The following is a 23,787-nucleotide window of genomic DNA, read 5'->3' as shown; positions in this document are numbered from 1 at the left end:
AATAACCACCCCGTGTAGTCGCCAACCTGATAGTTATGGTTGCTGGAAAGCCCAGTTGTTAGAATTTCTCGCCATGCGTTCTTTGATCACATCAAATCTGTCGGCTTGGATTTCGATGTCTCACATGGTGATGAGAATCTTCTCCAAGAGGACAGCCATCTTGTCGTTGTATCCATGTACACTGATGTCCACACCGAGCATATTTGCCGATATGCTGAACAAAAGCCCTGACACCTCTGCATCATAGGAGTAACTTGAAAGAGCGTCTTTGACGAGGTTGACGTAAAGACTTGCCTTGACACAATTCGATGGATTTGCATATGTGACCTGGCTTCGGAGCTGGATCCTGAGGTTTGCTTTGGGCACCCAGAATATGTCATCCCTTTTCCACCAAAGTCGCACCAAATCGTCGTTTCGCAGTAATCGGGGGTTTTCCGCAGGCTCTTGGATCCTGGGAATTGAGGGCTTTGCGGATGTCGGAGAGGACATCGGTGGGGATTCGGTCAATTGTGTACTCGGTTCCGTACCATTTCTCCTTCAGATTCCAAGTACCAGGGTAATCCTGCGACACCAGCATCAACGTGAGGTTGTCCTCTCGGAAATATTGCAGGGCCTGGATGATGGCTGTGGCATCAAATTTCCTGAACTTGCTTGTGCTGAGTAGCCAGTTGCGGGGTAACCTCTTTGGCATGACACTGCTTGTGTCACTTGTGAATTGACTGACAGGAGACTGCTGCCGGAACCTGAAGTCCACCTCAGCCATGGTCTTCATCTCTTGGGGGGTTCACCCTCGTCATGCCGGTATATTTGAAGACGATCTTGGTGACTTCATGGTAATTCTCTAGCCCCTTGGGCGTTAAGCTGATGTCGAGTGTAAAAAATGCGGATCCCGGACAAATAGGCTAATATTCTGCAAAAAGAGTCTGGGCAAGGCCCCTCTCCTTGAGGTATGCAAGCACACTGCCAGGCCCTTCGTGGCCAATTAGGTGGCTGGCGAGCTGTGACAAACGCGCCAGACATTTGTAAATTTTCTTGTATTCCGAGTCAACGGCCTTCAACTCACGGTCTAGAGCACCCTCCAAGAACAGCGGCTTCACAAAAAACTGTGCAAGACGATCTAGGGTACCATATAGGGGCCCTCTCGGGTTTCCGGTTGGTACGCTGTTGACTGCGGTCCCATTGACGGGCTGGTCATTGGAGTCGTGGGAAGCGGCGCATTTCGAAGAAATAAGTTGTTTGTGTGGCCGCAGTCCGTGCGTTTAAAGAGAGATAGAAACTGTACTCGTTATCGACAGGATCCTATGGCATGTCAATGGCCGGTCGGGGGGAATACGATGGCCATGAAATCGGCTGCAAGCTCATGTCTTGACGGCGAGATGTGGGCGTCCACGTGACCACCGCGAATCCCATGTGGACTACGTCAATGGTGCCCGGACGGCCTTGTCTTCCTTCGTGTTCACCTTCTCGTGCTCCCTCTTGTTGCTGTTTGACGATCCCAACGGTCTCTTTTTGACCTTGTTGTTTCTAGGTTCTATCCGTCCAACGCCCCTTCTCAGGTTATCTTATCCATCCCCTGCTCTCCCCTTTTACAGTATTCTCTCGGTGAGACGACCATCTCCCGACCTCGACGCTCAGTCCCTCTAGCCGCACCATTCGTTCCGAAAAGATGACAGAATTAGACGGTGTTGAAGATGATCTCTTCGCGGATCTGTACGTCCCGTTCATCCCCTCGATCCTCTTCCTAAACTTCAGCGACGCCTGTTACACCCCTTTCCACAGTCCCTTTTTGCTGATCATTCTCAGCTACGATGCTTCGACCAATAGAGTCAAGGACGAGCCCGGTTATGGTGAAGAACCAGGCATGATCTGTGATCCCTCCTCCTTCGACGTGGAAGAGATCGGCCAAGGCGATAATGTGAATGGAACACAACATGTGAGGTCAGGGCCGGAACGGCATCAGGGATGGGCGCAGACCAAGCCATCTATTGCCCATCTGAGAGAGGAACGGTAAGTACAACCGGCGTTGCTCCGTATCCTTGGTCCTTCAGTCGAACTGTACTCAGCAAATATTTCTTCCACGGCGACCCGTTCGTCGGATCATCAGAACTGTGCATGGGATAGATCAAAGGGGAGAAGTCCGCCATGCCATCCACCAAGCCGGATGAGCTTCTCTGTTCCAAAGCGACGCTCGGAAAGAGGCTGTCCAGCCAAGCAAGGGTCATCTCTGCTCTGAGTTTGGGCCTCGCGGTCCACAACGCTTTGTAACAAGTACGTTGCTAATGGTGGAATTGAAGAGATGGTTATTCAGCCATCTAACTCCGAGCGCCCGAGTTTTGGCACCGACACCATGTAGGGCTGGACTTTGCCGGGTGATGGTCATCCGCTGGTGCAAATCTCCTGCCCGGCTCAGATCAGACCCCAAGGTGGCATGAGGTCGGGCCGACCGGTCAGGGTCGAGCAAGTGAAGCGGTATCCAACGTTGAGCCTAGCTCCAAGCCACTCGCCATTCAGCACGGCCACCAGTCGGCTCAATGACCAGATTGGAAAGGGAAATGTCACCCGGCCGTGGCTGAATCGTCGGAGGAACTCTTGCAGCCACGCACCACGTCATTTTACCGTTCAGAACAGCATAATCAATCGCGAGATCAGACCGGAGATAGATGTCTTTCAGTATCTGTTCTAATCTCAGAGAGAACGGCAAACCTGACGACGTGTCCCAGACACTGGATGACCAGGGTGCGTTTTTAAACGGAAGTCGTCAGGATGGACTATGTGTCCGTTATCTTATTTGTGACAACGACCGTAGCACCCCGATATCGCTCTTATGTATCACCTTTGCGATGTACTCGCTCCGTTCGAGCTCCCTGCAATCAACCCACACCACGGATGGAGGGAGGGTCGTGTCCGTATAAAGTTGACATCAGCGACGTTGCTGCCCACCCAATTTTGGCTCGGTCGGAAAGGCGGGCCTTTCTCTCCGCGGTTCCGTTCTTGGAAGGATGTCCACGGCGAAGCCGGCGATAGAGATCCCGTCTGAAGCTTTATGCGCCTCTTCGCTTTCTACGCGTTCATTTATTGCCATCGATGCGCTCCTTCACCCTGTCGTTATCTATATTACCCTTCCGTGACCTTGTGGCTAACAGAATCTCTCTACAGAAAGATGTTTATCGGTGGCTTGAGTTGGGAAACCACGAACCGTACGGCTAGCTCCTCCCCTTCCCCGTGACGTTGACAAGAGTCATTCCTCGACACCACACATCAGAGATACTAAACAAAATCCAACAGAGTCTCTCCAAAACTACTTCTCGCGATTCGGCGAGGTTCGGGACTGCATAATCATGAGGGATAGGGCTACTTGGAGATCCCGTGGATTCGGATTCCTCACCTTCAAGGACCCCAAGGCCGTCAACAGAGTGATGATGACCCAACGCCATGTCGTCGATGGCACAGTGGTAAGGCCCCTATCTGAAACCCCGCCCGCCCCGCCTTTCAGGCGGAAAGGGAAATCGCTACCCTTTTGCGACCGTTCCTTCCGAGGCGCAATCCCAAAGGCTTACAACAGGGCTCTCAGATCGATCCCAAACGCGCGATCCCCCAAGCTGAACTGCAGAAGACAGCGAAAATCTTCGTTGGTGGTGTTAGTCAGGAAGCATCCCAGAGAGATTTTGAAATATTCTTCGCCCAGTTTGGCCGAGTCGTCGATGCGACCCTCATGATGGACAAAAACACCGGTCGACCCCGTGGATTTGGCTTTGTGACGTTCGGCAGTGACGCCGCCATGGAGAAATGTCTAGGATACCGGCCGTTGGTGATCCTGGGCAAGGAAATCGAGGTTAGGCCGGCACAGGCCGCAGACAAGATGGACGAAGACGACGGCTCCTCTCGGGTTGCGCGAGAAAGAGGAAAGTTTGATCGGGATGGCCGATTCGGCGATGATAAGAACCACCAGGTCACCCAGGGCAATCAGAGCCAGGCTCAGTGTCTGACTCCTCAAATGGGAGCTCATTATTGGCAGCTAATGCAACACTATTTCCATATAATGCAACGGCAGACGGCAGAGAACAGAGGAAGTAACATCGGTAACATGGGCAACATGGGCAACATGAGCAATATAGGTATGGGTCAAATAACACTGCAAAGGATGAAGAAGTTGCAGATGCTGCAGATGTGGAAAATGCAAGGAGGAAACAGCCCCACCGCCCAGGATGGGACGAGCGGCATGGGTCACACGCAAGGGATGAATCCACAGATGAGGCAGCAGGCAACGCAGTGGCAACAACAACATAGTGGAGTGAACAGCGTCGATGCTATGGGACGTGGACGAGGATTCACAGGACAGGGAAGTAGCCAGGACCGCCTATCAGCCCTGGAGCAACACACTCTTCGACAACGCAGCTTTCCTGGCAGATCCTGGAGCCCTGGATTCCAAAATCAGAACACCCGGTCATGGGAGGGTATGTATGATGACGTCCCCCAACTAGACGGTGGTCATGGATCTGTAGGACCAGTGCGCAACAACACACTTCAACCACCCAAACGGCCAGCTGCATTCGCTCAGGCAAGCGCGGCTCCGGCGAACGCGGCTCCGGCGAACGCACCAAACGGTCCCAAGAATCCCGACCAAAAAATGAGGGGCCTCGGCGGAGGCCATAGAAGATATAATCCTTATAAGCGTTGAGGTTGATACGGCTGATACTGTACGCATTCTGTCCTTCTGCCCTCGTGAGGGGGAGCATTACCACCTAACGCGGCTTGAGCTGGAGGAGTATCTTGCATTTCCCGCGTACCATGATGATAATACTACCGCGGTGTCGGTCGGCCTCGCTTTAGGGTGAGGCTCCAGGTGAACCGTCAAAAAGTCAAGCGGTGTCGGTGTGGCAGGTTTGAATTACCCGGTATTTAGGAAGATTATATGGCAGACAGCGGACTACTCTGTTCCCCTTTTATTCCCATGGACCGGTCGGAACATTAGGGTCTCCACACTTTGGTTCGCTCGTGGGGCTTCGCTCGCGGGTGAAGTCCCCGTTGAGGATTCCCTTTTCAGAGACATCGTGAACCTTTGAGTTTAGGCGTTGTTGTGGCTAATATTACCCCCCCTCACAGAATGTCCTTCGGTGAACACCCGAGACGGTCTTCATCGGTCTTCATCGGTCTGCCGTGACGGTGGTGTATTCCTCCTCGACGGTCTCTTTCCTGTAAATGACATCTTTTCTGCCTGTCCCGTCCGTTCAAGACCGACGAAATGGTCCCCACCGGTACCATACGTGGTCCATTCAATTAATTAGATCCCACATACTCCCAGATTCGGTACTGTAACTTAGAGAGCAACTTTTAGAGACGTAAATCCTCTGGGTGTGTTTTTTGGTGTCCCTTCCACGCCCACCTGTGCTGCCTCTTCACCGGGAGACCCAACATCCGACCCTACCCTCTCTCCGGTTTGAGATGTGTAATTTCCACGGCACCAGCAATAGACCGTTCCGGCAACCTTTGTCCCGTCACTGCGTTGGCTCATGGTCTCCTAGGGCCATCACCCTCCATCCATCCCCATCGAGAACGTCCTTTCCGCGTAGGACGGGCGCTCCAGCCGCCTACAAACCTGGGGTGCAGAGGAATGGCAGTCCAAGGCACATTCTCATCACCATCATCATCATCCACGGGTTCCTGACGCTGAAAGCACGGAATACGAGTTCACACGCTCCATTAGTGGTCGATGGAGGCGAGAACAGGAAGGGGTTTTGTCGTAGCACCGCCATCTTGAACCGCGGTGGTTATCAATCAACGATCGCCCGAATAGTGCAGTGGTGCACCACGCACGTCGGTCCAAGGAACTGCCTCATGCGCCTGCGATCGAGGGGGCGCATCGCTGTCTGACTCTCTCCGCAGTTCGACCTCCACAAGGCGCAAGGCTGCTCCGGGCGCGCCGCCACCCCTTACGAGATAAAAAGGAAACTCGAAGAGAGGCCCTTGGTCGGAGACGTATTCGGGGAACCACGGTGGATATATTTGCAGGTTCATACGATATATTCCCGTCGCTCCACCTCTAGGCGATCTGTAATCCCCGATCTATCTTGCTGGCTCACAGCTCGTCCTCGTCCACCTGCCGAATAAGATCGCGGTTGGATTGCTCAGCCCTTTCCATCGTTTCTATTCCCGTGAATTAACGACTGTTCTGTGGACGGCAATGATAGACCTACCGCTAAACCCCCGGGGTAGGCGCCGTCCCCGACCCGCCATGTATTTCTCCACTGGTGAATATCGCTCAACACTGACAGTGGTTTCTGGAGTGAAATCGCGTGGCGGCGCCCGAAGACAGTCGATGCAGGCCTGCCGAGCACCACTGATGTAATCTAGCCATGAAATTATTGATTGTTCTGTGGACGCTAGGGTAGACTCACCGTAAAATTTTCGCGTTGGCTCTAAGCCTTGGCCACCCATGAAGTGTTCCCAATATTTCACATAACGAAATATTATGTCATACAAACCCAACACATCCCGATACACCGGTGCCGCACGACTGCACTCCAAACAAAGGTTGAGAGACAGGGGCACTACCGCGTCGCGTCGATTCACCCTACCCCACTCCAAATCTCCTCTGCGACCACAATTGCAGTCTATTCTTCCAGAAATATAGCCTGGACCGAAGCTGTGCCAGCGCCCGGGGTTCCTTTGGACGATACAAGCGGGGCACATGATTGTCTCAGGATCAAATTGAAGTTTCGAGTCGTCCCAAGCGGTCGAAACCAGATCCTGCTCACCAAACTTTGAGGCACAGGAGGTACACCGAAGTAAAAGATGTCGTCGGCTCGCAACCTGGAAGCACTGCAATAGACCTTGGGTCGACTCACACTCTCCGAGTTTCCTGACCCCGAGATCGCGAACACCATTTAAGAAACCCCGAAATTGGTACTCCAGGACTTCTCCTTTATTTCCCCGCAGAGCGTCCTCGAACTCATCAAAGGAGATATCCCTCGTACAATGCGATTTGAGAAGATCTCCCAACTCCTTGCTATACTGCATTTTCTTGTTCCATTCTATCGCGGCGTTAGCTACCGGTCCCGTTTGGACAATTCCTCTCAAACGTTTGTCCACACGAGCGACCGAACTGTTCGAGTACCCGTCGAGGAAGGCCAATATCATTATGACAACCTCATCTGAGAGCTTCTCAAGGCCTATGGAGCCATGTTTCGAGGGAGCGACGGATGGGGACGCGACGACCCATCGCCCCAGAGAGAGCTTAACCCGGACTTTGCGACGGTCAAAGTAGCGCACCAAACATTGCGTTTTATCCATGTCCTGCCTAGGGACGACGACGGTCGGCGAAAAGAAATTGATAAAGCCATCGTCCAATATCGAAGGGCTGTCTGGCAAAAAGAGCTCGATTGTACGGTCGGCGGGTAGATTGGTTATCCACGTATTCCCCTCATCAAAGAACCTCTAAATCAGGGTCAGACAATGCCCACTCCCTACCATTATCGGAAGACACTGACCCGCTGTCGGAGCACGAGCTGCTGGTAAACCTCGAACATCTCCTCGTCCCTTTTCTTCTCGTTCTCCTCGTCTTTCTTGCCCTTACACGTCAACCACTTACCTTTAATCTCGTCTGGCCAGCAACGAATCACCAGTCGCTGATTTTCATTCTTCTCCGCCCGGAATTGCTTCGCATTATCCAGTTCCGGAAGTAGTAAACAGTAAATGCGAAAATGCCTGACGTTTTTGAGCGACAGTATATCAGGAGGGCTACTCTGTGGATAAATATTGAAGGGCTCGGAGGATGTTTGGACGGGGGACATGTCTGAGTGGAGTGATATTGATTGTCGACGGTGGAATGCCCATGTAGCTTCTCCGAGGATTTTGAGCTCGACAGCGTCGCTCGGCTGGATGGGGAGACGATGGATGAGATGTCTCGACTAGATAAGAGGAAGGGCAATTAAACATAAAGCCATGCGAGAGTGTTATTATTCAAAGAAACAAGTGCCAAAAAACCTACACATCATGAGAGACGATGTCATATATGGGACTGATCAACCACTAGTTCGGAAAGAATTGGCGTAGATTCCCGCATTAGCGCTCCGCGAAACGGCAAAACCTACTGTAATCATGTGTGCCCCGCATTAGCGTTTCCGCGACACTGATCGTACCCTGACGCCTGGGCTTCAAGACACATCTTCCACCACCTCCTCAAGGCACATCCACACATCAGGCGGGTACCCAAGTTAGTCGTGACCGGTACCACCACGCCACTTGCTAACTGTGGCCTCGCTGACCGAGGCGGCGACCCTCACGATGCCCCCCGCCAAGATGCGGCTCGCTCCTGGGAACGATCGGGTCCCCCGATCGTTGCGGTGCCGCTGATGGAGACAAAAACATCTCGCTAACGGATTACCAATTTCTATCGTCGTATAAGGCGACGCCTCTTTATCTATACCTCGCTACCGACCTCAAGGACCCTATCAACGGTGCACCCTCCGTCGAAAATATGAAGACGACGATCTTCCTGTTGCAAGTGCGGACATTCGCCCATTCGGATCACCTTACCCAACTGCCATAATTGCCAGCAACCACAAAGCACCAACTGCAAACTCGAGAAACTCGCTCGATGAAGGGGCTCCTGCCCTCGGTCTTTAATCTATCATCATCTACTTCCGCAACGTCATCGGTGCCTTCCCGCTAAGGTAGAAAAACAAGTCCTGGACCCCCAACCTGACTGTAGTTCGGCAGAAGATGTGTTAGAACCCGGAGGCCGGTGTGCCATATTGGAACGGAGAGGACCCCGGCACTTTGATGCATTTGTATTAGCCGAATGCAGGATCTACGAGCGACTAGGTTCGAATAGAAGTCATCCTAGGCGTTTTCAAACGTGTCTCGATGGTCAGAGCATTGAAGGAAGGCTCCGTATTGCCGCTCTTTCACAAGTTTCCGGGGGGAAAAAATGAAGGTGCCACAGACCGTTCTCGAACCACTCGCGCAACTCCTTTTGTTCCGACGTTTCTGCCGCACCGTCGGATTTGGGCCCCGGCGGCGATCGGACGGGTAGCCTTTCATTGTGGAAAATCGGCGGGAAGACAATACGATGAATTAATCAGGCAAGACTTTTAACGGACTAATTTATTCTTTGATTATCGTCCAGTGGTGGTGGTGGTTGTTAGGGGCTGGTTTTGCAAGCGCGCAGGTGAACTAGAAGATTCATAGGTACAAACGGCTTTTCCATTCAAGCTACATAGTCGAGATGTCTACACTGTGCCAGTGTGTGCTATAATCTGTCGCCGCTTCCCTATCATTCGATTGGCCGCTTCTTCGACCTGGTGAGGAAAGCTTCGCGGTAACTTCCCGCATCCCCCATCTCGGCACGGCGAGTCCTGTGTGATGCCCGTCTTCTGACGTTCGGGACGGCGCGACACTTCGCGGTGATCCCCTCGTCGAAAAGGACCGGATTGAATATGCCAAGTCTGCTCGACAGCAAGACCTAGATAGAGGCGGTCATCCTTCATTCTCTTTTGATTCTCTCTCGAGCGAGTCGCCTGAATGGACACCAGCGATAGAGAAGTCCTGAGTCCCGTATCTCGTGGGAGGGTCGTTCAAATTGTCCGTCGACACCATCCTCTCGAGCAACGATATGCTCCGTCGTACCAATGTTGCGATCGCATGAAGACCTAACCAGATAAGACGTCCGAGAAAAATAGCCTAGGACACCGTTCCCCGGGGCGAGGGTGGCAACTAAGCATCCGCCCATGCCATGCAGAATACGATCTCAAAGCTTTCTTGCATTTCGCACTCTGTCTCACACTCCAACCCACGATCCACCCAGTGGCTCAACGCCAGTTCAATTCACTGTCGATTCCACTTCCGACAAATGTCAATCATCACTGGGACGCAGATCTTGAGAACTACACTTCTTCACAGCGGAGACAGGACACAGCTGATGAGAGCAACGACGCGGTGGCGCCGCGGCGAGAAGATTCCAATGATGATCGATCATGAGCGGTAATTCGGCATGGAGATGACACGGATCGGGAGGACGCTGATTGGGATGATGGCTAGAGGGTCTGCGATCATCAGCTCTTCTAACGTGTGGACACCGGGTCCATGACAATGCCTATCTAAGCTTCCATGTCCACAAGGCAGCTCGATGGCCGCTCACCGAAAGGATGACGGCGACGGGACGCGATACGGACGAGGATATCGTTGCCTATCACTATCCTGCCACCCAAGTCGTTGGATAAGTCGGCAGCGACCTCGCACCGTCTGTCAGAATATGGGGAAAGAAGATTTCGCTGTACCCTGGTGCCAAAGGCTGCTCCGGCATAGGCAACAGAAAGCTCCTACCATGCATTTGGTTGGCCAGTGGAGGAGGAGGCGGTCCACGAATTTTCTACTCACAAGACGTGGCGGGGGATTTTCCGACGACCGGTCGATTCCCAAGGACGCCGGTAATGACGACGACTTCCCCTTTCGACAGTCTTCGGGTCGGGGACCGGGGGGAATCGAACAACGCGGAAGAGAAAAAGAGACAAATGGAGGGTGGTGGCCATCCCGATGGGGAACGACCTGACCCAGCAATTTGTCTCGAATAGCCTATTCGAGAATGTGGAAGCGAGTGGCAGGCTTTTGACAGAATTCCGTGGGCTTCGTTTATCTTGGCAATGCAGCGCTTGTCTTTCTTCTCCCATATTTCATCAATCGAGGATGGGCTGTGTGACCACAGCATACTCGGAGAGAAATGTGTCCAAAAAGCCAAAGAGACAGAGGTCACACACCGCCCGCCCAAGGGATCAACTGATGTGTAGTCTTCTTCACTCGGACCCAATCTCCGTTCCCCCTGAACCTTCTACCTCACGAGTGCGGTGCTCCATCCTCCCTACCTTTCCGCAAGAGTGTGTGCGCACGGTCGCAACATCGGATCAAGAGAGATATCGACAGGGAAACACTAGATCGCCCCGAGCTCAAAAGGAGAGAACGGGGAACGGCGATGGTTGAACAAATCAAAAATTCACAAAATCTCTGGTTCAAATTAGGGTCTTTAGGCGTGAATCGTGATATCTACCTGGTCGAGGACCTACCCAACCACCAGTGGACGACGGGAGAGCATAGCATTCGGGGACTGCCGCTGGTTGCGTTACCCCATGGCCATCATCCCCGAGTGGAGGATCGGTTGCTGAATTGATGGGATTGCCATTGATCTCGCCGGTTTGGGAGAAGTAAATACCCTCAGCTGATCGTGAATGCTGTATGCTTCGGTCGTCTGATGACTAAGAGATATCCATGTTTCCCCCTCCGCTGGACGTCAAATGGAGGTTGTATATCCGGCAAACACATACTGTAACATGTACTGTATCTTACCGCACTCTCGTTTTACTTGACCGGACTGCCAGGGCACTGTTCCGAAAATTTGACCGAACCCTACCAAACAAGGATCGCAGCTCACGAACCGTGCGTACAGTACTAAATAAGCCTACCGTATTACGGCAAAGAAAGCCCGTCAGTTTTCACGGCTGCGGAACTGTCTTCACGGGAGGGAGGAAGCCACCAAAGCCCGTCACCCAAATCCCACCAATGGCGGTCCTTTCTCTTCTCCCAGGATTCTACTGTGCAGTATCCCAGCACCTCTTTTTTTGGGCCAATGCCAACCGTCGCATCTGACCTCACTAGATTAAGGAAAACAAAAAACATTTCGCCACCTGAGCTCCTGTTTTCGGAACTCCCCGAGGTTGACAAATGCGGCGACCTTTCACAGAGCAACACACCGCCGTATGTCAAATCAACCGGGGACGGGGGGATGTGTCTAGTTGACAGGCCGCGTTGATGGCGAACGAGGACAAATCAATTTGACCCAGTGTGTCGACGTCTCGGTGGGCGGCTCCAATTCCGACCACAGTATACCTGGGGTGCGTCATCCTCTTCCCTCTAAGCTCGCTTTCTTGGGAAGGACTGTAAATTTACTTGAAAATTTGTCCCTTTACTTCGCCGTCGCAACCAGGAGGCTGCGACGTCCTTTCTGGTCGTGGTCTATCTTAGACCCCTGAGCTAGGACGACTTTTCATGCCGTTCAGGGTAATTATTTCTGCGAAGGATGCAATCCGTGGTGCAAGTGTCGAAGATCCTGAGCCCACGAATTCAAACGTCAACCATCACTGCTTGATTTTGATTCCGAGCACGAAATTTTTTCGCCGGTCAAGGGCCGCTTCTGCTTCTTGTCTGGTGGAAGCTTGACCCATCCTCCGTGCCGTCGTTGTGAGAATGGAGAACATGGATATAGGGAGGGGAGAAAACAATCCCCGGTGCGACCGACGAGGAAAACGGTGCGATGAAGAGGTACTTATGGGCTTCATCCTCCTTGTCACATCGCTATCGATCCATGTCTCAAGCGCCACCTTGAGGTCAAGCGAGGAGAGTTCTCAGTCCTGCGATGGCAGAGGTTCTTGTTTTTCAGACGGCGATCGACACCATTCAGCAGTGGGGCGGAAGGAGGGACCCAGTGCCTTTTGAATGGATACCGGTGCTGCGCACGCTCCATTCCCTCACAGCGGCGTTGTTACAGGATTTCGCGCGGCATGAGGCGACGGCGGACCCCAATGCCTGTTTTCAATGGCAGGCTCCATTGACAGACCAACCGGCCAGGCGTAGCAACCGTTTCACCCACGAATCCGTCTTTCCCTCGCCTCCGATGGACCCCGCGGACCTTGTCAACCCATCCCCAGGATCTTGCGGAATGCGGGGTGCAGGACCTTCCACCGGGCAAGACCGAAGAAACGCGCCATCCAGTACGCCCGAGGGAGTCGCCTCTGACGCCGGTGTTTCGATGTCTCATCGCGGCCGTAAGAGACGTCGTGCGCCGTCGAAAGTTGTTAGCCCAGTGGATGTTCCGACGCTAACCCGGAGAGAAGACGACGAAGCCGCCCTGGCCTTGAAGGTTCGTACCAACCTCGCTCACTTCCGCGACATCTCCGAGCGGGATTTGGTGGAACAAGTCAGGAACGTCATTGTCGAGTTCCCCCCCCTGTTGGCCGTAGACTTCGTCGACGACGACACGTCCCTGGCTCGTGGGGCCTGGCTGCTAGGGACATTCCTCTGGATGAACCGCCAGTTCAAAACCCACCTGCGAGTCCGGGAATACTCGGGTCCGGACGGCGTTGCACCGAGAAAGCCGCTGTGCGACTACAAGTCTTTTGCGGAGGCGAATCTCCCACCCGAATCCAACCCCAACATTGAACGTCTTAAGGCAGGCATCCTGTTGGGGGGCAAACTTGAGGCTGTTGCCACGCGCCTTAAGCTACTTGGTGGAGCAGTCTATTCCCTCGCAGGTGACCTGGCGAGGGTGAGTCGAGTGTCCCAACAGTCCCTTTACAATATCGTGAAAACGTCGATCGAGAACGACTTCACGCTGGAGCAAGGTCAGTATACGGCGGCGCTGGGGTCGGTGCTCGATGCCTTGTTAGATAAAATTGGGCACCGGCTGTGGAGTAGGGAACGAATGCAAGAGGCCCAGCGGATTGTGGATGATTGTGTTCTGCCTGAGGAAGAAAGAAATTTGGCCGAGGCGATAGAGAGCATGGATGTGGATAACGGACTGTTTTCCGAGACTCGGGCTGACGGCGGGGGACTGATGGAGGACACCGACGGGGAACTGTGAGGTGCGCGGGGCCTCTTACGATGAGATCTGGTGGAAGAAGCTGGGACGAGAGACTGGCAAGGTGGTAGAACGGCGGCCCCGTACCATCCTACTCTCCTACCGGTGTATTGGCGGATCTTTAAGGTCAAGACTTCACTATCCGTTTCATTTCTTCTCGCTCGGCATTTTGTTCTCCTGACTGAACGGCGCAACGTTACAGTATCTACGGGCAACATCTAGGTGTAGACACGGACGCAATGCGGTATAGATCTAAGAGTATCGAGAAAGGCCCGCTATATAAATATTTATGCCGACCTGGATCACCTTGCGGCTGGATGAATAATCCCTGTTGATCAGTTTGCCCCGATACGTCGAAGGTTCAACCCAGGCCAAGTGCCAGAAAATCTCCCTTCATAGGATAGCTACAGGCATAGCGGCTGCGTCCAAGGCTATTCGCAAGGGACACACCGAGTCGGGATGCACCTCTGAACCCGGTTCTACTTCTCGCCATCCTCACAACTTCTGTTCTCACCGTCCAAGGCCCCTCAGGTGTCTCCGAGGTCAACCGTCATTCTGGACAGTTTCAAACCGAATGCGGTTCGGGTCGGGGCGTGCAGACGAAATGTCCTCTGACCCGGCGTTGAAACGACGTGGAGATGTCGAAGAGGACTCCGCTTCGACGCGCTCGGCCGTGTGGACCATGAAATCTTGTGTGGAGCTGCCCGGACTTTGATATGCCACCAAGCTCATCCTCCTTGGGCTGGCAGGTTCGTCTTCCGACGCTTCCGGGGAGACTCCGGCCTCCCGAGCGTCGTCGACCCGGATCGGAGCGTGTCTTGTCCAGGCCCCCTGCCATGGGCAAGTGCCACCGTCACCCTGCCCGGGCGGCGGAACCCACCCAGGGGGACTCGTGCTCTGCTCCCGCCAACCCGATACCCGTGTCCTCAAGAGCGGTGTACCGCACCGTCCATCATCCACCTGAGGTGTGGGCGAGCTGGATCGGATATCGCCATTCCCTGAGGGATCTTCCCGGACCAGCGAGTCGACCAGCTCACCACGGACGACGTTTTCAACATCATCGATCGATCCCTGACTTTGGTAACTCGAGAAGGGGCTGTGCTCGGACGGACGGTCTCGACCCACGTCCCATGGCGGACTAGGCTCTTCCGGCTGGGGGCAGCACCTTGGACAGAGACATTGTACCATCACCACCTGATGGGGCTCGGGGCAGGCAACGGTGCCTCGTGCCATCGGCAGGAAGGGCAATCCGCGACAGCAGGGCCTCGGGCACTGGAGCACGACCAGGACGTGTGTCATCCCCGCTGATGGGACCCTCCTTCTCTCCGCGCAAATCTGTAGAAGCCGCAGCAGTGACGGCCACGTGCCGCCGGAAGGAGGGTAGGAGCGAGACGAGCTACACCTACGCAATCGCTCGGACGGTCTCGTCGCCTCCCTCGCCGAGGCGGGCGCGCGTAGGTGCAAGGAGTGCCGAGGCGAACGAGAGGATGTGCCAAACTTGAGAGAGAGGTTGCAGACTGACCAGACCTGAGGATGGCCGTGAAAGTTGGTCGGGTCGTGGGCTGCCTAGATCACGTGACACACATCCGGCAACCGCAGGAAAACTTCGGTAGGTGCAAGCTTTTAAATGCGATGGACGCCGGCGGCCACTGGCCCTGTTTTCAAAATCAATCAATTCCCCAGACAACAATCAACAGAGATCTTTCTACAGCGATTGATGCATTTGGTGACACTGCCAAGACCACAGCTCAACTCCTTCCGATTGCTCATAAATCCATCGATCCTACCTCGTTGAACCTTCTATCCTCGACGATGACGAGTTCCAGGCCACAGACACAAGCCTGTTTAAATATTGCTGTCACCTAACCAGAGCTTGGTACTGAGGAGCTCTCTTGGACTTACTCCTACAGAGGCCAAACCACCAGAATACTCGACACACCAGAGTGCCTTCTGATGCCACTACGGCCATCCAGTCCTTCGTGCCTCAATTCCTTACTTCCCTGTGGCAATTGCCTCCAGCAGATAGGGAGGTGTGGCTCGAGTCAGAGATCCAAAACGAGACAATGGAGCGCGAGCCAAACAATCAAACAGCGACCCTCGGGTCCGTCACATCGTCGATACTCAGAGGAAGTGGAGCAGTCGTCAGCGAGCGGGGTTGAGCCGGGAATTGTTGAGGCTTTTTTTCATACACCAACCCTGGTCGAAGGATGCTGAGGCCGCGCCCAACGCCTCCGTGACTCGAGCACAATGCGATTTCGTCGTGGGCAGCGATGGGTGTTTCTGTCATGGCGGAAAATCGAGAGAGGGGAACGTTTTGACGGCCAAAAGCGAGGTCTTTGCCAGTGCTTGGTCGCGCCTTGGCACGATTGGACGCACGTGATTCTCCTCCTTCCCACGCACATCGAGCGAAGGATCTGACTATGCTGGTTAGCCCCGAACGGGTCGGCGAGACGTGTGCGGTTTGGAAACAATTTCACCCACGCGGTGGCCATCTGGCCAAATACGTCGGTTCTATTTGACCTCATTGCCATCGCCTCGGGGAATCCGTTCACAAAGCCACGTGACTTCTGACCCTTTGGAGGTACGACGTCATCGGCTTATTTTCGACGTCATTGTTGACATGCTTCGCGCTAGCATCGCGAAACAAGCACGAGAGCACGTGGCTAAATACGAACTTGGCCTTGTTCCAGCATCTAGATTGGATAAGCGAGTCAATGAGGATGATGATGAGATCTCTGTCTCTTGCCACTTTGTGGTCACCATTCTAGTTTCTATACAAATTAACTAAGCTGTTGATCTCCAAGAGCCCTTTTTCCATGATTTCAAGCATTCCAAATGCTGAAGATCGATAAAGGAGACATTATGGCCAGCGGCCACAGAGTTTTAGTATCTGTACTTTAGAGTATCAGGTTTTTGTAGAGTTAGTACGCGCTAGGTGAATTTTGGCGCCAATAACTCGTCGAACAATGGCAGGAGCGCGCTTCGAGCCCAACACATTCAGTGATTCGCCATAGTTTCGGAGGTCTGACGAACCATGTTGGTTCTACACGAACGCCGATGGTGGGATTTCGAGCCTAAAGTGTTCTAGTCGCGTACAGTAATTTACCAAGGCACCCCATTGCCCAATGCATTCTGAGCAGATCTATTGGATGAGCTAGAACGTTCTTTATTGGTCAAAATCGGACAACGCAGTCATACTTTCCTGAAATGTGTCCCTTGGGGAAGGGCTCGGATGGGTATTTACGGTGACCGTTCGATGGGAGAGACTGTACGGGCTTTCCTTGATTAGGAACGGGTGGGTGGCTGGGGGGTATTGTAGTTTTTGCGTGGAATTTCACCGATATTGTATCTGTGTCTCAACTGCAGCGGAACTTCCGACACCCGGTGCAGCTTATCAGCGCCTGGAGACGTGTCACTGACTCACTGCGGAAGAGTGGCTCTCCATTTCACGTCCGCCAAAGCTGGGAGGGTCAAAGGAGCGACACCGCGGGATTGAATGTGAACGATTTGTGGGGGATGGTCACGAAATAGCCATTCTAGGCTCGAGTATGTTGTGCCTGAACAGGACAGTTAAATAGGGCCGTGCCGTTTTGAGTGCGAAGCGAGGAAGATCCGGTATGATACCGTGAATGAAGGACGCGATTCGACGCCATTTATGCGACTCATCCCCCCGAAGTGTGCCATTACCTATCCATGTCTAAGGTTTGGTTCCAGAACCCTGTGCTGAGTGGGAGAAAAAAGAGAGGACGATGCTAGCTCATTACCATCTTAGTCCACCTCCAGCATAAAGGTAAATTAGATTTCGATCCTGTCCCGCCAAGATCGTCGGCACGCTGGACGGCAGAACCTATTTTGTGAAAGGCGACGATTTCTGCCTTTTTAAGGCGGCAGATCAATGGCGTGATCTCGTACTGGACTACAAACCAGGAAAACAGATGCTTCCGTGTCTGTGTCTTGACGGTATAAGTTAAGGATGCTTGACGGTGTGTCGTATCGGGGCCACAGATGGCGCGAGCCCAACCATCGTGTCATGACCAGCAATGCGGATGAGTGGCGGCGCGATGCTGTTGTGGATGATGATTTCGCTCATCGGCCACGGCACGTGTCTCAGCGCTGTCACGCAGAAGGCCTCCCGGGACGGCTCGCCAGGTCCTCTCCGTCCACTCTGTAACGGCCATGCGGACCTGTGCGACCGCCGTTTCAGCAACATCACCCACGTCGCAGCCCACAATAGCCCATTCAACGAATTTGGTAATCCCGGGAGCAACCAAGTGGAAGATGTCGAAACACAGTTAAATGACGGCGTGAGAATGCGTGGGTGTCAGCGTCACTTCCTTCCACGACGACGAGGCTAATCATAGCAGTGCAATTCCAGACCCGCGTCCGCGACGGCGTCGTACACATGTGCCACACCAGCTGCTGGATCCTCGATGCCGGGCCGCTCGTCGACCTCCTGCGCCTGGTGATGACGTGGCTGTCCGTCCACCCTTACGAAGTTGTGACTCTACTGATGGGCAATGGCGACCGCATCCCCGCGGCGAACTTTACCTCCCCGATGGTCGACTCTGGCCTGGTCGATTACGTGTACGAGCCCCCTCAGGGGAATATGGACCTGGACTCGTGGCCGACCCTGGCGGACATGATCCAAAACGGCACGCGCGCCGTGGTGATGTTGGACTACGGAGCGGACGCGCGCACCGTTCCGTATTTGATAGATGAGTTCGCCGTGATGTGGGAGACCCCTTTTTCTCCCACCGATGCGACGTTCCCCTGCACCCCGGATCGACCTCCCGGAGCCAATGAGTCTACCCGCAGAAGCACCATGATCATGGCGAATCACAACTTGAATCAGAATTTCTCGATTGGCGGCCAGGAGATCCTGGTGCCCGAGTACGATGAGATCTACGACACAAATGCGGATCAGGGAAATGGTAGCGTCGGGGAAGCCGTGGCTCGATGCATTCGCGACTGGAATCGACCACCCACGTTTATTCTCGTCGACTTTTACAGGCAAGGGAATTTTCCCGGGTCGGTGATGAGTGCCGCAGCCGCGGCGAACGGAATCGACAGTGTACGACCCAGTGTGAATGGAGCTTTACCTCACAAAGCAGGCTGCGGAAAGACCGAGATGGCGCTGATATTCACCCTTCTATGGCTTATCTCCGAGCTGGTGTTGTGAAAGGTGGACAAAAAAATAGAGCAAGCACGGTACGCAATGACTATGGAAAGAAGTCACTAGTGGGCACTATGTCTCACTTCAAAATCCATGAGCGCGATTGGCGAGGTCCATCTCTACTCATTCTTCGACGGACACCGGTATAATGTCGGCTCCTTCTTTCGCACCCTCATTCAGAGCCCTCGGTATGCTGCGTACGTCCGCGGCATTTGGATCGAACCCCTTCAGTGTGGTCGCGCCTGGGAGGACGTTGACCAACAATCAAAGTTTCAATGGACAGTGGCTGCGTTTTGCAGCATAATTCACAAAGCAACAATGGTTTCCAGAGACTTCCCGGTCAATCTCACTGACCTTTCACCGCTGAGCGACGAGGAATCACAGCAGGGGATTATCGCACAGTGGATAACCCTGAATCTCCCTAGGCCCGAGGATCTGAAAATATAAATACCTCAGGAATAGACTTTCTCATATCTCGGCCACATTGCCAAGTTCAACAGCAAACTTCTTCAAGACTTGCGCACGCTACATATTCTAGGGCCTCGAGCTTGGCAGATGTTCTATGAGTCGCCACCGGTCGTTTGGATCGATCCGATTTTTTGTATCCTCGGCTTACGACACTTGGAAGAGATCTGTACAGACTTGTTGGCGGCTAGATGACTATCGATGGAACAGGCAGGCAACCTTGTGATGACGATCAATGAAGTCAGTGCTACAGCCTCTGGAATGCTTTGGAATCATGGAAAATAAGCTCCAGGAGGTCATTTTGCCTAGTAATTATCTATCATAAACCAGAACGGTGACCATAGAATAGAAGAAGACAGAAATCTCATCCACGCTGACTTGCCTGTATCGATTGGGCCGGACAATTGTACAGTCCAAATTTTCCAACAAGACTACTGTATCGGTATCCAGAGTGAAGTCAGGATTGCGAACAGTGCAAGGCGTGTAGCACACTGGAGATGTGGAGATACAAAATGTCAGATCGGGAAAGTTGTATCTACATGTACCAAGCTGCAATCCTACGAGCTCGAATATGGTGGTATCGCCCTCGATCTTTCATACCTCTACAAAGTGTTGACACATTACAACACCCTGAGCTCGAAGCACACGACTACACTTAATTCCTCTCTCGATCCCCGATTAGGGTCAATAGACTGTAGAGCTCGTCGTTGTGGAGGCATTGCTGGTTTTTTAGAAAAAGTAGGAAAAGTGGTAAGTTGAACGCGTCGCGAAATGCGTCGCGCGTGTACCTTGACTTCACCTCACTCACTGCAGGCGGACATTCTATAGATCAGTCGTTTCTCGAAGCTCAATCCCTCTCAGTGAGGTCGCTTGGGACTCCATATGAACGAGCCCAAATCGAGGGTGCGAGACTACTCGGCAACTCCTGGAGGAGTATCGCAAGTACTCTCAATGTTCCAGCGAACAGCCCGCAGCCCCATTAAAGTCGCACCACTTCGCAACGATGCCAACTCACAGCTACGCTGCGGAAGGCCTTTAATTTCTGATGAACGCGATGAACAATTCTCCGTATCTGTCGACTTCGACCAATGATTACCTATACTACATTAAAGTATGAGACTAGCTTGGACTTCTCCCGCGAGAATTTTTGGTCTATACTTTAAAAGCACGGAATAAAGAACTGGATCGCACAAGAGAAGCCTGTTTTGACGCTTGAGAATGCTGCTACGAGATATCGCTGGGCGGATGACAAACAAGACTGGACAGATCCTTGGAACACGGTTATATTCAGTGATGAATGTTCACTTGAACAAGGCTCTGGAAAAAGGTGTACCTGGGTCTTTCGTACACCCTGCCAGAAATGGGATAAGGAGATGATAGTGCCTCATTTCAAATGAAGAGATGTCTCAATAATGGCCTTGGGCGCTATTCGGATCGGTGGCAAGTCAGACCTTATCGTTATGACTCGTGACCCAGACAGTCCTCAAACAGGCTTCTCTGCTCGCTCTTACAAGGCAGTAAATTACTCGATGATCAAATATCTAGGTGTTGGAAAGTAGGGACGATATTCATGCACCACGATGCGCCTGTCCATCGAGCTCGTTTAATTGAGTAATAGTTCACGAGTCACGCTATTCCACGCCTCAATTGGGCACCGTACAGTCTTGATTTAAATCCAATTGAAAACGTCTGGGCAATCCTCAAATCACGCATTATTGATAGGTGGCCACACCTCCTGGATCAAACCAAGAGTAAAGAGGCTTTTAAAGCATTAGAAAGAGCTATTATACATGAGTGGGATACTGTAACCTGGAGCAGGAGATAATTGATAATTGTATACGGAGCATGGAAACTCGCATTGACCGGGTGATACATGCTAATGGATGGTACACTGGCTACTAGCGCGGCGCAAACTGTATCATATCTGTATTATTAGAGTGCCAATTGGATAAGGATCATTTTGCGTTAATCGGCTCTTGATTTAGCCCAGGAATGGCTGTGTAGTACTAATGTTTTGTGGTGGGTACATCATTTGGCCCGTCTACGCAACCAGAGGTTAAAATAAAACACCATCTCTCGGCAGCCTCGATAGATAAGAACTTGTATTATTGTGTGTAACCGCATCGACTTGTTCATCCTCCAGCGGAGCCAAGCTATGGCCCTGACCTTATCGCCAGCATCTAGCAGATGGATTTCGCATTCCTCCATCCTCAGTCGGTTGAGTAAAGTGAGTGGCATCTCACAGCCAAGGCTGAGAATGCCGATCTGCTCCAAACCACTCTCAAGTCAGTAAGTCCAAGTCCTCGAAGGGGATCGATGGCGTATTGAGTTGGGTTCGAACGCGCCCGTCATTCGCGTCGACGACTTCGTCTAGTCACCTCACTCCAGTAGCAATGAAGGCCTCGAGCTCGCGCATCCTTGAATTAATGCCCTGGAGTAGTCTGTTTCTCGTAGCGCGCCGACCTGAAAATGGAGTACGCGCCGTTCCGGGTCTTCGTGCTCGCCGAGACTGCAGGTGTTGCAGTCGACGTGCGGTGGAGCGCGGTGGTTGCATTGCCGCGTCACCAGATTCATCGGATAACGATTCACCGTCCTCGGTCTCGTCTTGGTCTGAGTCGCCATCGGTGGTGCCATCCAAACCACTTGAAGCGCCATGTTCAGTGCCCGCATCTTCATCGCTGATGACGATACGAATAGGCGTTCTCGGAATCCTCTGACTTGGTCGAGCGCCGTGCTCTTGACGTAACCGTTCGATTTCGATTTCTATCCCGTCGGACTCCTCCTGGATTGTGGCGAAACTTGTATTGTCGGAAATATTATCGTTCGAATCAGAGAGACCCTCTCCACCAGGTTCGGACTCGCGAAAGCCACATTGCAAGCACTCTCCTTCTTCCAATTGCCCTTGACACTCTGGACAACGAGGGACATTATCTCCTCGCGCGAAGACACCCCGGAACAGACCAGGTCCGGTCCGGTCTGCCCCGAGTAAGTCTGCTTCTTCTCTGGCTGCGGTTCGATGTTCTTCGACCGTCTCGTCTTCGGGCAGTAACTCGACTCGGCTAATGAGCATGTGGACCACGTTGCGCAGGAGGTAGTTGGGGGATGGTTGCACGGTGACGACCGCTCTGCAGTCGGGGCATTCCCGATGTCTCCTCCCATCCGGCGCGCTACTAAAGCAGCTGGCCAAGCATGAGTAGCAGCGGGTATGCCCGCATCCGAGTATGAAGGGTTCGTAGAAAGGCCGGAAGCATATGTTGCAATATAACAGATTGCGCATGTCCTCCACGTGTCTCTGGAAGGTTCCCGGGGGAGATCCATTGACGCTGGGCATTTTGTAGAGTAGTATGGGGAGAATGGTATGAGAGGGCCTTGGTAGAGAGAGCTTTTTGCGAGGGATCCCAACGTCCTGACAGAAATATATCTCTAGGTTGCCGTTGAGACGTTGTGAGAGAAAGCAAGGACGATGGAAGAGATCAGTGCGGGTGAAAGATCGGCTAATATATGTCTGAAGAGCTGTGAGCACGACCTTCCGTTCCGGCCTTGGGACCTGGCTGCTGCCTGCTGGAAGCCACCCGTCAACCCACCCTGAATCGTCTAGGCATAATTCGGTGCGGTTCTAGCCTGACCGGACTCGTCTCGACCTAAATATGGCTCACGGTCGCGTCACTTGTAAGAGGTCTTTGCCCGAGGGAGCCGAGTCTATCCCTCCTCACTATATTTCCTGACGATGCCCTCCTCCATCTCCTGGACAGTCACCCTGTGGGCAGACACAAGCCCTTTCTCTTCCGCCGTCGTCCCTTCGCGTGTGGGCCACATCGAGAACGGGACCTGTCAACGTTCTCGTCACCGAGAAAACCAGTCCCTCAAGAGGTGGATGGGACACTAACCGGATATTCTGGCTCCCGAAACGTGACCACTTATGGACGACCTCGGTCGGTGACCTGGAGGCTGGAAGACGGTCGGAATTCCATATGGACGACACAACGCAACTCAGGATGGCCCGTATACTTCATGGAAAGTACGCTACAGTGGACAGGTTACAGGGGCATAATGCCGGATTTGAACCACAGGGTCAAAAGCAGATGTTATGCGAATTCCGTGGCGGCCCAATAATATTCGTTCCAACTGATAATGGGAAGGGACGGTCAATCCGAACTGGAGTGCGAGAGCCTGTCGAGAGAAGGTTGTGCTCTAGCGTTGGGGGTTTGGTGTCATATGCCTATTGTGGAAGCTCCCGTTGGTCACTGACATATATTTGGGGGAGGGGAGGGAGATGCGAGGAAAATGTCGTTGAGACCATGGAGGAGGATGCGACTAGTAGCATGGTGAGGGTGGGTGGAAGGAGTGGACGGGGCATTGGGGGTATTTAAGTTAGGTTTAGGTTTTAAGCAGTCATGCCGAGCAAGGAGCTAGGATCAACAGCATCTGCCATTGTTGCTCTGTGGTGCTCCTGCCCTGTCCTCGAGGACTTTATAACTGCAAGGCAACCTTTCTTGTCTACACTAACAGTGAAAATCGTATTGGA

At 53.0% G+C, this 23,787-nt stretch overlaps 4 protein-coding genes across 4 annotated transcripts; 2 read left to right on the top strand and 2 right to left on the bottom strand.

Moving 5' to 3' along the window:
• Positions 1 to 120: 120 nt before the first annotated feature.
• On the bottom strand, positions 121 to 772 carry A1O9_13049 (insulysin; the record flags this gene model as incomplete). Its single annotated transcript, XM_013398036.1, has 2 exons — positions 121 to 236; positions 403 to 772. The coding sequence occupies 2 exons, from the start codon at positions 770 to 772 to the stop codon at positions 121 to 123; spliced, it is 486 nt and encodes a 161-aa protein (XP_013253490.1).
• Positions 773 to 3,160: 2,388 nt separating this feature from the next.
• On the top strand, positions 3,161 to 4,678 carry A1O9_13048 (uncharacterized protein; the record flags this gene model as incomplete). The annotated part of the gene is made up of 3 exons (XM_013398035.1): positions 3,161 to 3,197; positions 3,286 to 3,452; positions 3,572 to 4,678. 3 exons carry the CDS (start codon positions 3,161 to 3,163, stop codon positions 4,676 to 4,678), a joined length of 1,311 nt encoding a protein of 436 aa, XP_013253489.1.
• Positions 4,679 to 17,664: 12,986 nt separating this feature from the next.
• On the top strand, positions 17,665 to 18,803 carry A1O9_13047 (uncharacterized protein; the record flags this gene model as incomplete). The annotated part of the gene is made up of 2 exons (XM_013398034.1): positions 17,665 to 17,938; positions 17,989 to 18,803. The coding sequence occupies 2 exons, from the start codon at positions 17,665 to 17,667 to the stop codon at positions 18,801 to 18,803; spliced, it is 1,089 nt and encodes a 362-aa protein (XP_013253488.1).
• A 2,833-nt stretch (positions 18,804 to 21,636) lies between these two features.
• A1O9_13046 (uncharacterized protein) lies at positions 21,637 to 22,593 on the bottom strand (the record flags this gene model as incomplete). The annotated part of the gene is made up of 1 exon (XM_013398033.1): positions 21,637 to 22,593. One exon carries the CDS (start codon positions 22,591 to 22,593, stop codon positions 21,637 to 21,639), a length of 957 nt encoding a protein of 318 aa, XP_013253487.1.
• Between the last annotated feature and the right edge of the window lie 1,194 nt (positions 22,594 to 23,787).

The sequence above is a fragment of the Exophiala aquamarina genome, assembly GCF_000709125.1.
Source record: "Exophiala aquamarina CBS 119918 chromosome Unknown aczIA-supercont1.48, whole genome shotgun sequence".
Lineage (NCBI taxonomy): Eukaryota > Fungi > Ascomycota > Eurotiomycetes > Chaetothyriales > Herpotrichiellaceae > Exophiala > Exophiala aquamarina.
Note: the sequence above shows the minus strand (reverse complement) of the source record. Positions and strands in the feature narration are given on the sequence as shown.